This window comes from Aedes albopictus, chromosome 2, assembly GCF_035046485.1.
Source record: "Aedes albopictus strain Foshan chromosome 2, AalbF5, whole genome shotgun sequence".
Lineage (NCBI taxonomy): Eukaryota > Metazoa > Arthropoda > Insecta > Diptera > Culicidae > Aedes > Aedes albopictus.
This window is the reverse complement of record NC_085137.1, coordinates 487,569,852-487,586,082: the sequence shown is the minus strand read 5'-3', so window position 1 is coordinate 487,586,082 and position 16,231 is coordinate 487,569,852. Positions and strand designations below refer to the sequence as shown.

General features: G+C 39.7%; 2 protein-coding genes across 3 annotated transcripts in view; both read left to right on the top strand.

Moving 5' to 3' along the window:
• LOC109623124 (uncharacterized) overlaps window positions 1–16,231 on the top strand; it is a 582,257-nt gene that overhangs the window by 78,609 nt on the left and 487,417 nt on the right. The window lies entirely within an intron of this gene.
• Window positions 4,575–5,190, top strand: LOC115263511 (probable salivary secreted peptide). Its single transcript, XM_029866753.2, has 2 exons — window positions 4,575–4,826; window positions 4,926–5,190. The coding sequence occupies exons 1-2, from the start codon at window positions 4,650–4,652 to the stop codon at window positions 5,103–5,105; spliced, it is 357 nt and encodes a 118-aa protein (XP_029722613.2). The 5' UTR covers window positions 4,575–4,649; the 3' UTR covers window positions 5,106–5,190.

Genomic DNA, 16,231 nt, shown 5'->3' with positions numbered 1-16,231 from the left:
GATTTTCATTAAGGAAATTGAAATCCGGAGAAAGTGAAAAATCCGTAGAAAATTGACGATTTTTAGAGGAATCTTCCAAGAAACTCCAGAAGGAACAACTGTAATATTCCGGAAGAAACTTTCCAAATTATTCCGAAAGTTTTTTTAAGAATTATTGGAAAAATTCAAGGAGAAATCTTTGAAAAACTATGGAAACTTTCGTAAAGTAATCCTTGGAAGAGTTTCTGACGGAATTCTGAAAACATTCTCTAAAGCAAATCCTGGAAGAACTTCCCCTTCTTACTAGAAGGAAATGCCCAGGTTTTTTTTGGAAAAAAAAAATCTATTCAGGAATTGTATAAATAATTGCTGGAAGACTTTTCAATACTATCCCTGGAATGATTTCTTGAGGGTCTCCTGTGGAATTTTCTTGAAAAATCCATGGAGTCAATACTGCGGGAATCTATGGATTAATAGATTTTTCAAAGGAATCCTTGAAGAAATATTCAAATGAGCCCCCAGTCGAACTTCATCAATCATCGAGAAAATTCATAATAGAAGTTTCTGAAGAAACCTCTAGAGAAATCTCTCGTCGGAAGAATTTTCGAAAGAAGCCCAGGAGAGTACTGGAAAAACCTGTACCTAATTAGAAGAAACGAAATTTTGTTAATTCACAAATTGAGAGATGAAATTTGTGTAAAAATCGCGTTCTGGAGCGATTCGAAACCACGACTCTGTATTCACTAGACCGGCCACAGAACAGGTAATGAATCTGTGGAATAGAAAGCCAAACTGCTTCCGAAGCCACACCGTGAACACTCATTTTTCCCAAACCCATCTCTCTTTCGGCATAAATACCACTCCACAACACACTCGCGTTTGTGCCCACTAACTATAAATGAGAGAGAATTGTTTTTATGAAGCCGAGACCGAGAAAAAGAGTATTCACGGCAGTGGCGTAGCCACGGTGGGATTATGTCCCCCAGAGCCAAAATTTGTGTAACAAATTTCAGTATAAAACGCCTTCTAACGAAAAAATATTTCTGCTGCGCCGCTATTTTGGCTACGCCACTGGTTCACAATGTGGCTTCAGAGTCAGTTTGGCTTTCTATTCCGCAGAATCATGGTCCACTGCACGAATATATTCTGGCCTGCTCACTCTCACGGAAAATTTGACGTTTGAGAGGTGCCGGCACCGCTCAAACGTCAAATTTTCGGTGAGAGTAAGCAGGCCAGAATATATTCGTGCAGTGAACCATTACCTGTTCTGTGGCTTAGTTGGTTACAGCGACGGTCTAGCGAATACGAAGTCGTGGGTTCGAATCCTTGTTCAAATCGCACCAGAACGCGGTTTTTTTTTACAAATTTCATCTCTCAATTTGTCAATTAGCTACATTTCGTGCCTTCAAATTGCAAGTTTTTCCAGTATGTTTCAGATATACCACAAATCTGGTACAATGTCAGTAAATGGCAATAGGTATCATTGTACCCAGAAGAGTATTCTTAAGGAGCCTATGGAAGATTTTCCAATTCAGTCCTTGGAGGGAGGAATAAGTAATTTTATGGAGGGATTCCTGAAGAATCTATGAAATAAAATTCTAGAGTTCTTTGAAAAAAATCAAGAGAAATCTGAGAAATTTTTTTAAAGAAAATAGTGTTGAAAGATTCTCTGCTTGTTTTCTAAAGGAATTCCTTGACAATTTCCTGGAGAAATTTTTGAAGGTAACCATAGAAAGCTTTCTCAGAACGATTTTGAGGAGAAGTTTTCAAAGAAATTCTTAGACGAATGTCTTAAATATTCTATGGAACAATTTCTTCAAGAATCGAATTTCAACTATCGCACAACAATAATGTCGATGTCGCAAGCTGCATTTGTTGCGGCAATCCACCCATTGCGACACAGGTTTGTCCAAACTTGAAAAGAATGGGATAAAGATCGTACTCTACGAGTTTAGGGATTTGTAAGCCTTACACGGATTTAAAAAAAGGCTTACATTGCGATTTTCGAGGTGTAGGTGTAACTTCAAGTTGGTGAACATTGCAACGTTGTTGAAGATCTTGAATGAGGTTCTAGTTTGCTTTAGTAATAAATTTATTATTCACGAGTTAAAAAGTACACAACAAATTCAGCTTTTGTTTTGTCACCAACGAAAAAAATCGGGATTATGTCATTATGTAGGAATCATCTATCTGTTAACGTTGGGATAAAAAGTAATCGTCGGCCCTTTTTTGTTGCTTGTATTGTGACTTTTTTGTCCGACAATTCTCTCCTTTGCACTGAATGCAACACGAGAAGAATTTTCAAAAGAATCCATGAGAAAATCTATAAAGTAAATACATAGGGTATTTCCTGAAGCAATCCTTGGAAGATTTTTTGAAACTTTCAAAGAATAAATTCCCAAAAACCATGAAGAAATTTTTGTTAAAATCCATGAAAGGTTTTCTAGAGGTAACCTTGACAAAATGTCTGAAATGAGTTCTTGGCGAATGATGCTTAGATGTTGGTCTTCTTCTTCTTCTTGGCAAATCGTCCTCACTGAGGTTCAGGGTCTGTTCCAATTGGCGAATTAAAATTATTTTTTACCTAAATTTGATAGTTTGACACATAAACTCGACAATCCTCCTAAGGAAATAATTATCGAACTGTCAAGTTTAAGTGAAAACTAATTGAAATTCTCCAATTGGAACAGACCCTTAGTGCTCTATGAACACTTCCACAGTTATGAGTGCTGCCTCTTCTAATGACTATTTTGCATGTGGATATGCCCAAGGAAATCAAGGAAATTTCCTTTACGAAAAAAAAATTAGACCGACCGGGAATTACACCCGTCACCCTGAGCATGGTTAATGCTGAATACCTATATCTTTACAGCTGTGACTATAAGGGCTTTGAAAAAAAAAGACATTACACATTCATTTGGGAATTCCCTGATGGTTTCCCAGAAAAAAAAATACTGTACAAGAGTGAAATAAACCACTCCTAAGCAAATTTCAGCTTAGCAGACTATTGTTCAGCAACTTCCGTTTCTTGGGTATTATCATAAAATCTTTCGAGAATTCTTTCAGTAATTTCTTAAGGAATTCCATTATGATAATTTTCCATTTTTTTTAGAAATGCTTGCAGTGGTTTATAAAGAGACTTTTAGTTTCATACATTTTCAACGGGAACTTGAATAAAAAATTGAAATGTTAAAAAGCGCAGTAGGCCGGATAAATTTTACCGGAGACAGATAGTAATCCAAATGCAACAGATTTTATAAAATACGTGGATTATGAACTGTTGCATAGCACATTGTAATCCTTGGAAATGTAAAAGGACTTGCAATATACACCGATAGATGTGGCTTCCTAGTCGTGCGGCTAGTGTCACCTAGCATTTAGTCGCATCGTGCTGAGAAACATGGGTTCGATTCCCGCCGTACCAATCTGGAAAAACTTTTCGGCTGTGCCACTGGGCGTTGTATGCTAGTCCGTTGTCTAGTGTCATACTTCCTTCAAAGAGCAAAGAGCTCACTGAAGGCATTAACCTTTTGGAGCCGATTTTTTTCGCCGCTGTCGGCGCAACCTCCAAAGGGTTAAACGTGTCCGTGTTTTTTTTTTTAATGAGAGTTACTTCCATCGCATCTGTTACCAAAACACAAACATTTGGGACTAATCTCTGACGCTTACGTCTTATCTTATTCAAAACAACACGGAACAGAGAAAGTTGGTGAAAGCATCCGGCACCTGTGTAATATTACCATATTAAATTACTCATTTCTATTTGTACCGAGATATAAAAATAATATGAATAGACATGAGTCATTATTATCAGGGCACAAAATATTCACCAATCATTAAGACAAATCAACGCTTACTTCACTATTATTGCGTTTAATATACAAAACAAATATGTCAATTTACCTTCTTATCTTACTCAGTTATTTTAAGGTGAAACATCAACAAGTCCCATTCCAATTTTGCATACAAACTTTAGAGGCACAAATCTGACGAACGAAGCATCGAACCAAATCGCACTCGTTTATCCCGGCTTGGCTCACTTGCAAAAAGAGGCAGCTTTCCCAAATCGAGCGCATTAGTTATCACATTTTTAAGATTGGTGCTCTTGAAAACGTGAGAAGGGGTTCAAGTCGGCCATTGTGGCAGCCATATTTGTATTCTCTGAAGTTTCTCCTTAATGGATATAAAGTCGTTCAGTAATATCTGGGAAAATACTCCCAATTAGATCTATGAATTAAAACAAAACACTATACATCAATCAATTCAGTCAGGAATAACATGCAGCTACAATGAATTTACACATTTTTCCTTAGTAATTCGACACTTTGGAAAATATGTTCAAATTTTCCTTGAAAACCCAGTTTAATTCACAAACGACTGTCGTTCAGCTTGTTACAAATATGCTAGAATGATTATTTTCTTCAATTATTCGATTATTTTACGTACTGAAACACCACCACACTGAACCCCGGCTTCTGTATCTACCGTTTAGTATTCTTCGTATTCGCATATGATATCAGTGGAAAGCACTTGATTCTTATCACCCACACAACAACTGAATCGGCAATAAAACTCTCGCCTAAAAGTGTGCATCAGTCAGTTCTCCTATCGAAACACACCTAAATACTATAGCATCTCTAGATCACTAGACTTTCATTCCCATTTACAAAATGAGAGTCATTTTAACCACTTTCGTCATCCTGCTCACCGCAACTGCTCTTATCTACGCCGATAGCAATCAATGGGGCCGTCGAGTGGTCGGCGATAGACTACTCAACGCATCCACCATCGTGAACAACTCGCTTCCGGTGCCGATCAAAACGGCCGTTTTCCAGTATTTGCCTCCGGTAAGTTCGCTTCTCGTACCTCAACTGATATAACTTCCCAGCACAGCAGTAGTGGAACGTTATTAACTTTGGTGTTTATGTTTTTTTGGTGAATTTCAGCTGGGATCGGCACGTGCACCGAACGTGACCTACATTCTGGCCCGTGATAATGTCCGCAACGGTTTGGGCGGTTACGCGGCACTGATTTCCGGTGGCATCAATCAAACGCACGCCTCGGTAAAGCTCAGCTCACGTCCCAATCTGGGTTTCAACTTTACGGTGGAGGTGTACGGCCGGTGAGCGAAGATGTGATCTACCTAGTTGGAATAATTTTATCTTACTGATAAGCGAAGTGAAAAATAGAACCAGTTTGTTACAACTCAAAGCAGCAGAAACAACTCAATTCCAGAAATGTTCAACTTGCGGTTTCGTTGATGAATTCCATCCTTATTTCTCGCGCAGCATCATATTTTATTGTTTTAACAATATCAAAGCTATTCTCAGAGAACGAATCCGCGTACCGAAATTCCGTTGTTACATTGCTCTTGCAGCAGTCAGTCACTCACCTTTGTGGAACCCCCGACTCGGTTTGCTTTATTTATTTGCCTCCACAGCCGCACAGTGGTCCAAAAGTCTGGAATATAAAGTTCCTACTGGATTTATTTTTGTTTTGCTGAACAATCAGTGCACAACATCTCCAATCCTTTTATACAGCATGCGCGGTTGAAGGCTTGGAGAGTCCCATATGAAAATTAATTCAATTTGGCGAATTAAGGTGATTTTTTTGTTCTAAATCATGTAACCAGTAATGTTTGTTGGGTATGACCCATGTAGCCGACTCCGAACCGAACGAGAGTGTTCATGATTAACAAAAAATTTAATCATGATTAATCATTGATAATTAAAATTCCAATTTATGTGATTAATGATTAAGATTAATAATAAATTTGATTTTTAGGATGACTAATGATTATGATTAACCTTCACGTACCCGACCCCCGACAACTCATTTTCAAAATGCTGGCATTTCGTCAGTTTTCATCCGATTTTTTTTAAGTCGCCCTTAATCGATCATAAATTGGTGCTAATTTATTTTACTCAAGCGGCCATGCAATATCCGAAACCATTCAGGCAATATTCCGGATTGTGATGAGGTCGAAGGGTTCCCAAAATGGCTAAAAGTGATTGTTTCGTGTGTTATTGTGTTTGAACCATCGACTTCGGGATTCTGGAACATTTTTGGGTTTAAAAGTCATTTCTAATGGATTACGGGGATTTCAAGGTCTTTTCGATGAGATTATGGAGTTTTCAAGGGCTTATAAGACTCAATTATTTTGGCCCCGGGACCACTCCGTTCCTGAAGGGAACGGACACAAGCTCCCGCCTGCTGGTCTTAGCCGCGGCAGGCGATTGGAGTGGGCAGTCAAGACCTCTTTTGGTCCCGGGTCTCAGGGCGTTAGGCGTGGGGAATCTTCGGAGTGCGAGAGTCCTGAAAAGATTGAATGAACGGGGCAAATGGGGATTTATTATGGCGACTTACATGCATGTAGTTTGGATGATACACTGGTCACGGCGAAGAGCGACGCTGTTCGTGGCGAGGTATGGCGTAGACCTTGGTGATGTGCAGCGCGGGACGGCAGGGACCGCCGTGAAAGGCGGCGTTGGCTGCGGCGAAGGGCCGCGGCGTCGTTTGTAGAGCGGTGTTGGCCACGGCGAAGGGAGGCGCAAAGAAGCGCAGGCCGCGGTGACCAGTAGTGGTGGCCGCGACGAGGAACAATGTTGGCTTGGCTCAAAGGGTGGCCGCGGCGGCGATGGGCGGCACAAATCGACGTCGTCCGCGGTGAATAGCGGTGGCCGCTGCTAGGATTGGTCTCGGCCGTCGCAAAGTGCGTAGCAACGTGCCGTAGGCCACTACGAGGATCAGCGACGGCTGCCACGAAAACAACAGGAGTGGCCACGGCGGAAAACGGCTATTCTGGCCACAACACTCTTTCTGAGGCCACGAGGTTTCACAAGGAGTAACGATGGCTTGTAACTATAAGCCCTGGAACAGGCCTGGTGATGCCTTCTGCGGGACTCTTGGCAGCCGACGGCCGGCGGTCGGACGAAAATCCTTTGGGCGTAGACGGATAATTTCCCACGCCTTGTGGTCGGTCGGAAAAATCAGGGTCTCAGGATGGCCGCCGAGCAATTCGTTCTGCCCAGGAAAACTAACTCCAAGAAAAATCTCTTCGACTCGAGGGACGATCGGCTCGGTTCGAGTGCTGCCTACTAACTGCCGTTCAGTCGTCCTCCCACTAGCCTTCACCGTCACCCACTCGCAATCGGTCACCCAGGGAAATTTGCGTTTTCCCATTTCCTACGTGCTCCAGGTAACTCCCATTGCTTCTTGCGCTCGTCGATGTCGCTCATCAGCGTCCGTGCGTTTTAATTATTTCAGCTGCCCGCAGGCCGGTTTGAATGCGCCGTTGCAGTTGAACTAATTCACAATAATTTTCCCTACCGTCTCGCACCCATTATTTCGCAAGATGTTACCTGTCGGTAACAGGCTTTTCAAGGCATTTTGGGCGTTCCGAGGGTGTTCGAGAAGAGGTCTCTGAGAATTCTCTAACAATTCTCGAAACGCCTCTGAATTCCACCAAAACCCCCTCGGACCCCATGAAATGCACCTGAAACCTTCCAAAAGCAACGAAAACGCGCCCTTTAAAACGCGCCCCTTCAAAGACCCCGAACACGCCTACGTAACGCGCCGAAAGTTCTCTAGAATTTCCTGCATTGCCTTTGAAATCCCCCTAAAACCTTCTCGGACCCCATGTAATGCACCTGAGACCCTCCGAAACCTCCAAAAACACCTCTGAAACCCACCGAAGATCCTCTGAAGCTTCCTGAAATGCCCTCCAAAATGCCCATGAAACGTGTTCCAAAAATCAATAACTCCACACTCTCACAGTTCCGGTTCTCGACCTGACTGTTTCACGGTTTTCGGAGCAGTTTTGAAACTCCAGGCCTACATTGCGAAACTGTCATTTTCTTTTGCCTGGAACACCCTGGAAGCCGCTGAAACGCTTGCGCCTTTGGATCCTCTGAAACACATTTAAGACCTCTTAGAATAGCCTCCTGGAATCTCCCTGAGACTATCTGAAACGCCCCTGCGACCCCCTGAAGAACCCTTCCTAGAATCGCTGAAGCCTCCTGAGATAATCCTGAAACGCTCCTGAGATCTCCTAGTACCCCTGCAATCTTCAGGTACCCCTTTTGGTACCCCATACAACCTCCCTTTGCTCGCCACCATAAACACGCCGTGGCCGCCGTTGCACAGTGGCTTATTTCAAACGAAAAAACGGACGCATTTCAGAAACGCGTTTTCAGTTTATGGAAAATAGTGTATCTTATGTAAAAAATTGCGGGGAATCCAATGGTGCCAACCCCTTTTCCGAAAAATGACAGGAAATATCCCATTTTGCCCTTTTTCCCCTATAAATTAGACATATTTTGACATATTAGTCCATATGGAAGCTTGGCCAGGATAAAAACATGCAACAAATATGCTACTTTACGTAAAAAAGTCCAAGGAATCGAATGCCGTTATCCCCTTTCTTGTCAAACATCAATAAGTGGCCCAATTCACTCCTATTCCCCTATCAGCTCGTCTTTTTCGAAATATTATTTCAAAATAATGCACAACTTTGATAAAGGCATTCAAAAATGATGGTATTTTATGTAGAAATGTCCAAGGAATCGAATGCCGTTATACCCTTTATTGTCCAACATCGATAAGTGCCCCAATTCGCCCCAATTCCCCTATAAGTTGATCTCTTTACTAATATTGATTAAAGTAAGGTAGAATCTTGATTATTGTAATCAAAAATGATAGCACCTTATGTAGAAAAGACCAAGAAACTGAATGCCGGCATCCCCTTTATTGGCAAACATCGATAAGTGGTCCAATTCACCCCTATTCCCCTAAAAGTTCTTTTTTTTCAAAATATCGATGTAAAACAATGCACAACTTTGATAAAGACATTCAAAAATGATGCTACCTTATGTAAAAATGTCCATGGAATTGAATGCCGGTATCCCCTTTATTGCCAAACATTGATAAGTGGCCCAATTCACCCCTACTCCCCTATAAGTAGAATTACTTGAAAAAATTTATCAATTATAATGCACAATTTCGATGAAGACATTCAAAAATGATGGATCTTTATGAAAAAAAGTACAAGGAATAAAATGCCAGTATCCCCTTTATTGTCCAACATCGACACGTGGCCCAATTCGCCCCTATTCCCCTTATAAGCTGATCTCTTTACAAATATCGAATAAAAAAGGTACAACTTTGATTATTGCAAACAAAAATGATGGCACCTTATGTATAAAAAACTAAGAAATAGAATGCTGGCATCTCCTTTTTTGGCAAACATTGATAAGTGGTCCAATTCACCCCTATTCCCCTACAAGTTCAAGTTTTCAAAATATTGATGCAAAACAATGCACAACTTTGATAAAGACGTCCAAAAATGATGCTACCTTATATAAAAATGTTCAAGAAATCAAATGCCGATATTTTCTTTATTGTCGAACATCGATGAGTGGCCCAATTTGCCCCTATTCCCCTAAAAGATGATCTTTTTCATAATATTGTTTCAAAATAATGCACAACTTCGATAAAGACGTCCAAAAATGATGCTTCATTATGTAAAACCGTCCAAGGAAGCGAATGCCGCTGTCTCCTTTATTGTCAAACATCGATAAGTGAACCACTTCACCCATATTCCCCATTAAGTAGAATTATTTGAAAACGTCGATCTATTACAATGCACAACTACGATAAAGATTTTTTAAAAATGATGCTACCTTATGAAAAAAAAATCTAAGCAGTAAAATGCCTCATCCTCTTTATTGTCCAACATCAATAAGTGGCTTAATTCGCTCCTATTCCTCTTTAAGTTCATCTCTTTACAAACATACAACTTTGATTAATGCAATCAAAAATGATGTTATATTATGTAGAAGAGACTAAGAAATCGAATGCTGGCATCCCCTATATTGCCAAACATCGGTAATTGGCCCAGTTTACCCCTATTCTCCTATAAGTTGAATTACTTGAAAATATCGATCAATTACAATAACGATTAACGATATTTTACAACATGGAACATACATACAGACACTCGATTTCTTAGACTTTTTACATAAGGATCCATCATTTTTGAATGTCTTTATCTAAGTTATTTTAAAAGAGATTTGAAAAGTGATGATTTTTTGAATATCTATCAAAGTTGTGCTTGTTTTAACCGATATTTTTATAAAGATCAACTTATAGGGGAATAGGGGTGAATTTTGCCATTTTTCGATGTTTGACAATTAAGGGGATGCCAGCATTCGATTCCTTGGACTTTTTTACGTAAGATATCATCAAAATGATGGCATTAAACAAAGTTGTACATTTTTTTAATAGACATTTATAAAGAGATTTACTTATAGGGGAATAGGGGCAAATTGGGTCACTTTTCTTAGTCGGACAACAAAGGGGATACCGGTATTTTATTCCTTGGACGTTTTTACATAATGAAGCATCATTTGTGGACGTCTTTATCGAAGTTGTGCATGATAGTAGATCGATATTTACAAGTTATTCAACTTGTAGGGGAGTAGGGGTGAATTGGGCCACTTATCGATGTTCGACAATAAAGAAGATACCGGCATTTGATTTCTTGTACATTTTTATATAAGGTAGCATCATTTTTGAACGTCTTTATCAAAGTTGTGCATTGTTTTGCATCGATATTTTGAAAAAGATGAACTTATAGGGGAATAGGGATGAATTAGACCACTTATCAATGTTTGCCAAAAAAGGAGATGCCAGCATTCTATTTCTTAGTTTTTTATACATAAGGTGCCATCATTTTTGATTGCAATAGTCAAAGTTGTACCTTTTGTATTCGATATTTGTAAAGAGATCAACTTATAAGGGGAATAGGGGCGAATTGGGCCACGTGTCGATGTTGGACAATAAAGGGGAGACTGGCATTTTATTCCTTGTACTTTTTTTCATAAAGATCCATCATTTTTGAATGTCTTTATCGAAATTGTGCAATGTAATTGATAAATATTTTCAAGTAATTCTACTTATAGGGGAGTAGGGGTGAATTGGGTCACTTATCGATGTTTGACAATAAAGGGGATACCGGCATTCAATTCCATGGACATTTTTGCATAAGGTAGCATCATTTTTGAATGTCTTTATCAAAGTTGTGCATTGTTTTACAACGATATTTAAAAAAAATAACTTTTAGGGGAATAGGGGTGAATTGGACCACTTATCGATGTTTGCCAATAAAGGGGATGCCGGCATTCAGTTTTTTGGTCTTTTCTACATAAGGTGCTATCATTTTTGATTACAATAATCAAGATTCTACCTTACTTTAATCAATATTAGTAAAGAGATCAACTTATAGGGGAATAGGGGCGAATTGGGGCACTTATCGATGTTGGACAATAAAGGGTATAACGGCATTCGATTCCTTGGACATTTCTACATAAAATACCATCATTTTTGAATGCCTTTATCAAAGTTGTGCATTATTTTGAAATAATATTTCGAAAAAGACGAGCTGATAGGGGAATAGGGGTGAATTGGGCCACTTATTGATGTTTGACAAGAAAGGGGGTAACGGCATTCGATTCCTTGGACTTTTTTACGTAAAGTAGCATATTTGTTGCATGTTTTTATCCTGGCCAAGCTTCCATATGGCCTAATATATCAAAATATGTCTAATTTATAGGGGAAAAAGGGCAAAATGGGATACATCCTGTCATTTTTCGGAAAAGGGGTTGGCACCATTGGATTCCCCGCAAATTTTTACATAAGATACACTATTTTCCATAAACTGAAAACGCGTTTCTGAAATGCGTCCGTTTTTTCGTTTGAAATAAGCCACTGTGCGTTGGTCGGCCACATTGCCTAAAACTTGCTCACGCAGAAAAAAAATGACGCTTGTTTAACCCTTATGTGGCCGACAGGGTACCCGGGTACCCAGAGCTTATTTAAAATGCACGGTGTAGAAAAAAGCAAAAAAAATGTCGGACACATAACGGCTAAAACAATGAAACGTATGCTTGATTTTCAAACTGAGAATTCACTTATTCCAATGCTATATTTCTTTGTTCTTATAACAACGTTAGAAACTTCATTTTTTTTACAAGATGAAGTTCACAATCTTTTTATAATTTGCAATCTGTTCGTCCAATCAAGTGAGTGTCAAAAAGAATGTTGGTGGCATATACAAATGTATTGGAATTAACATGGAGGGCCCATATAGCCGAGGCGGTAAACGCACGGGTATTCAGCATGACCATGCTGAGGGTGACGGGTTCGATTCCCGGTCGGTCCAGGATCTTTTCGTAAAGGAAATTTCCTTGACTTCTTTGGGTATAGAGTATCTTCGTGCCTGCCACACGATATACGCATGCAAAATGGCAAAGGAAGCTCTCAGTTAATAACTGTGGAAGTGCTCATAGAACACTAAGCTGAGAAGCAGACTTTGTCCCAATGAGGACGTTACGCCAAGAAGAGTGAGAGAGGAATTAACATAGTGCTATTGATAGAGCGTAACAAATAACTTATGGAAATTGTCCATTGTTTACATATTGAGAGAATCTTGAAATTTACTTTGAAATATCTCTGGAACGATTACTGTTAGGAAGATTATTATTGACGGCATTGCGATTCCAAGTTTTTGGTGGAACCATATTCTGTCATTGAAACATATTTTTTTATCAACCGAAAGCGATTTAAAAAACCCAGATTAATCCACCTAGTGGTGATAGTGCCTTTCTAGTCGAACATGTACTGATGATCTTTTCTTGGTCGGGATACGACTGGGATAGTTTTGCTTCAGAATGTTGGCTTTGCAGTCTTTTGGAGAAATCGAAAACACTAGTTTATGTTTTTTTTTCAACATTTCGGTCCGTATGGGGCTTTTTCAGGGGTTCAATCGGTCAAGGTTTCCTTGTCAAGGTGGCTTTGCTAAACTCAAGAATGTCATACGCAAGTTTTGGTACATATTGAGTCTGTTCGGTTTGAAACCGTCGTGATGCGGACCATCTACTACCTATCGGGTGGTCTACAATTCGGTCCCTGTTTTTGGAATCTTCCACTATTGCTTTGTTTAGAAAATTTCTGTGCATGGGCCATCATTCCGAAGCATGATCTTTCCGCCGACGTAATCCAAACTGTTCCTAAATCCTGAGAATACTTTATTTAGTAAAGCAATAATTTTAATAAAATTGGGAAACTTATTAATGGAACATATTCCGACGTTATGTTAAACGAATAGACAGAGCTGAAAATATCAGAATTTTCAGTTGACTGCATGAGCACTTTCACTATCACTGAAGGCCGATCAACATCAAGACGATAATTACAAGCTAGGATATAACTTTTTTCACAATCACAGATGACTTTACGGTCTTCGACAAAGTTTTTTCTTCACACTTTAGGCTATATTTTATTATCATAGGTTACAAGATTCATGTAATATTTGACAAAAAATGCAAGCAATTAAACCATAAAAAAAATCCCAATAGTTTTAGATGCAAAAGAGGATTGAAGAAACTTTGTCCGAGGTTGATGCGATAATTTTCATTTTCTCATATTACGTTGATCCATCCTACTGTTTATTTTTACACCTCAGGAATCTGAAATGGTGTGATTTGTTGAGATTGCTTTAGTACAGACAAACAGAAGAAGATTAAAAAAAAATCTCTATTCCATAGTAATTCGAGAGGTGCACTCGTATAAACAAAAAGATTCTAGTGTTTCTTGTAGGAAGGAACATTGTTAAAGCATCGATAGTGAGGCAAAAGTCCGCAGTAGCTGTGGGGCAAAAGTTCACACTATATTTCTGAATCTAGAATATAGTTACAAAACATTTGAAGCAATGACGATTTCGTATAGAAACTAATATTATGTATTATATCTATGTGTAGTATGCATCCTTAAATCGTTCTGAAAAAGGATTTGAACTTATTTGAAAGAGAATCGATTATAAGGCTATCAGTGTGTTCGCCTTTTAAAAATGAAAAATGGTTAAAAAACATTTTGGAACATTTTTTCGCCATATTCATGTCAACCTTTGAAAGTTTTTGGGAATATTATGTTGTTCTACTTTTTTGGGGCAGCATATTTGTATTTTTTTTCAAGTATTTTGTGTAACACTTACAACTGTAACTACTTAACAATATATTTTGACAACTTCAGTAACGCTCTTTGTTATAAGTTTCGGAAGTGTTCATAAAATACACTGTAAAGCTGAGTACAAGGCCGTATTCCAATTGGCATTTAATGTCATGAATTGAAAGAAACACATTTCGTGCATAGAGTGAAATGGTGAACATGAATTTGCATGAAATAAATGATAATGGGTCATTAGGCCGAAGGTCATTAGGCCGAAGGTCATTAGGCCGAATGGTCATTAGACCGAATGGTCTAATTCTAATCGTTCCTCAGGTTAGGGAACGTCTATAAATTATGTCACGCTTTGAGGAGGGAGGGGGTGTTCGGCAAAGTGTGACGACCCATACTAAAATTTTAGAGGCCTCATACAAAAAGTGTGACATAGGGGGAGGGGGGTTGAAAATTGTCAAAATTTGTGTGACGTAATTTATGGACGTTCCCTTATTAATAAAACGCGGTTTGATGTGTCGCATGCATGGGTTTGGTTCACTTTTGTATTTGGCCACATTCGGTACGATACCCGAGAAACCCAATCCTGAACACTACCGGTAGTTTTGAATGCGGTCTGAGCCAATTTTCTTGCTAACCGTTTATCTGGTTATCCAAAAAGTCACGATTTGTTGTATAGCATGCATGGGTTAGGATCACTCTTTCATTTGACCACTTCCAGCGGGACACCCGGAACCGATTCCGGGACAATACTAGTTTCTTGCTAACTGTTCATCAGGCTTCCTAAAAAGCCATGAATTGATGGGTCTAATGGATGGGTATGGTTCATTTGTGCATTTGACCACTTCTGGCGTAACAACTGAAACGGTTCTGGAGCACTACCGATATTGTCTAATGTGGTCTGAGCCTATTTTCTTGCTAACCGTTCATCAAGTTATCTGAAAAGCCGCTATCTGATGTGTCTCATGCATGGGTTTGGTGCCTTTTGGCATTTGGCTACTTCCAGCGGGACACCCTAGATCGGATCAGAAACACTATCGGTAGTCTTTAAAGAGATCTTAGTTGTGGTCTGAGCTTATTTTCTTGCTAATCGTTCATCAAATAATTTAAATATCCGCTGTTTAATGTGCCGCAGGCATGAGTTTGGTTCTCTTCCACATTTGACCACATCCGGCGGGACACCTGGAACCGGTTCCGGAACACTATCGGTTGATCCAAATATGGTCTGAAACTATTTTCTTGCTAAAGGTTTATTAGGTTGCCTAAAGAGCCGCGATTTGATGCGTCGCATGCGAGGGTTTGTTTAACTTTTATACTCGGTTTCTTCCGGCAGGACATCTGGAACGGGTTCTGTAACACTACCGATTCAAATATGGTCTGAGAATGTTTTCTTGCCTACTGTTCATCAGGTTATCGAAAAAGCCACTGTTTGATGTGTCGCATGCATGTGTTCAATTCACTTTCATATTTGGCCACTTCCGGCGGAACTCCCGGAACCGGTTCCGAAACACTACCGGTTCAGATATGGTCTGAGACTATTATCCTGCTTACCGTTCATCAGGTTATTAAAAATGCCGTGGTTTGATGTGTCGCTTGCATGGGTTTGTAGCGTTTTTATATCTGGCCCCTTCCTGGGGTACCGATCCGGAACACCTAAATGGCCATAGCTCCGAAACGGCTGGACCGATCTGAACCATTTTTAATAGGAAACAATGGGACTATATGCCGCGTCGAATGAACCATCGGTCGTTGAAATCGGTTGATATTTATTATCTAAAAATGAGGTGACCTTTTTGCACACACACACACACACACACACACACACACACACACACACACACACACACACACACACACACACACACACACACACACACACACACACACACACACACACACACACACACACACACACACACACACACACACACACACACACACGCACATACGCACACACATACATACATACACACACACATACACACAGACAGACATCATCTCAACTCGTCGAGCTGAGTCGGTTGGTATATAAGACTTGCCCCCTCCGAGGCCTCTATAAAATTTTCGTTTTTGGAGTGAACATATAGCCTTTCGGTACACCTTGGTGTAAGAGAAAGGCAAAAAACTCCTCAAAGTTGCTATTAGAAAAGCTTTTTTTCAATAATGTTTGCCCCATGTTTCTTTTGTCACCAAAACACCCGGTTTCCTTCAAAATTATACACTGTAACGTATTTTTTGG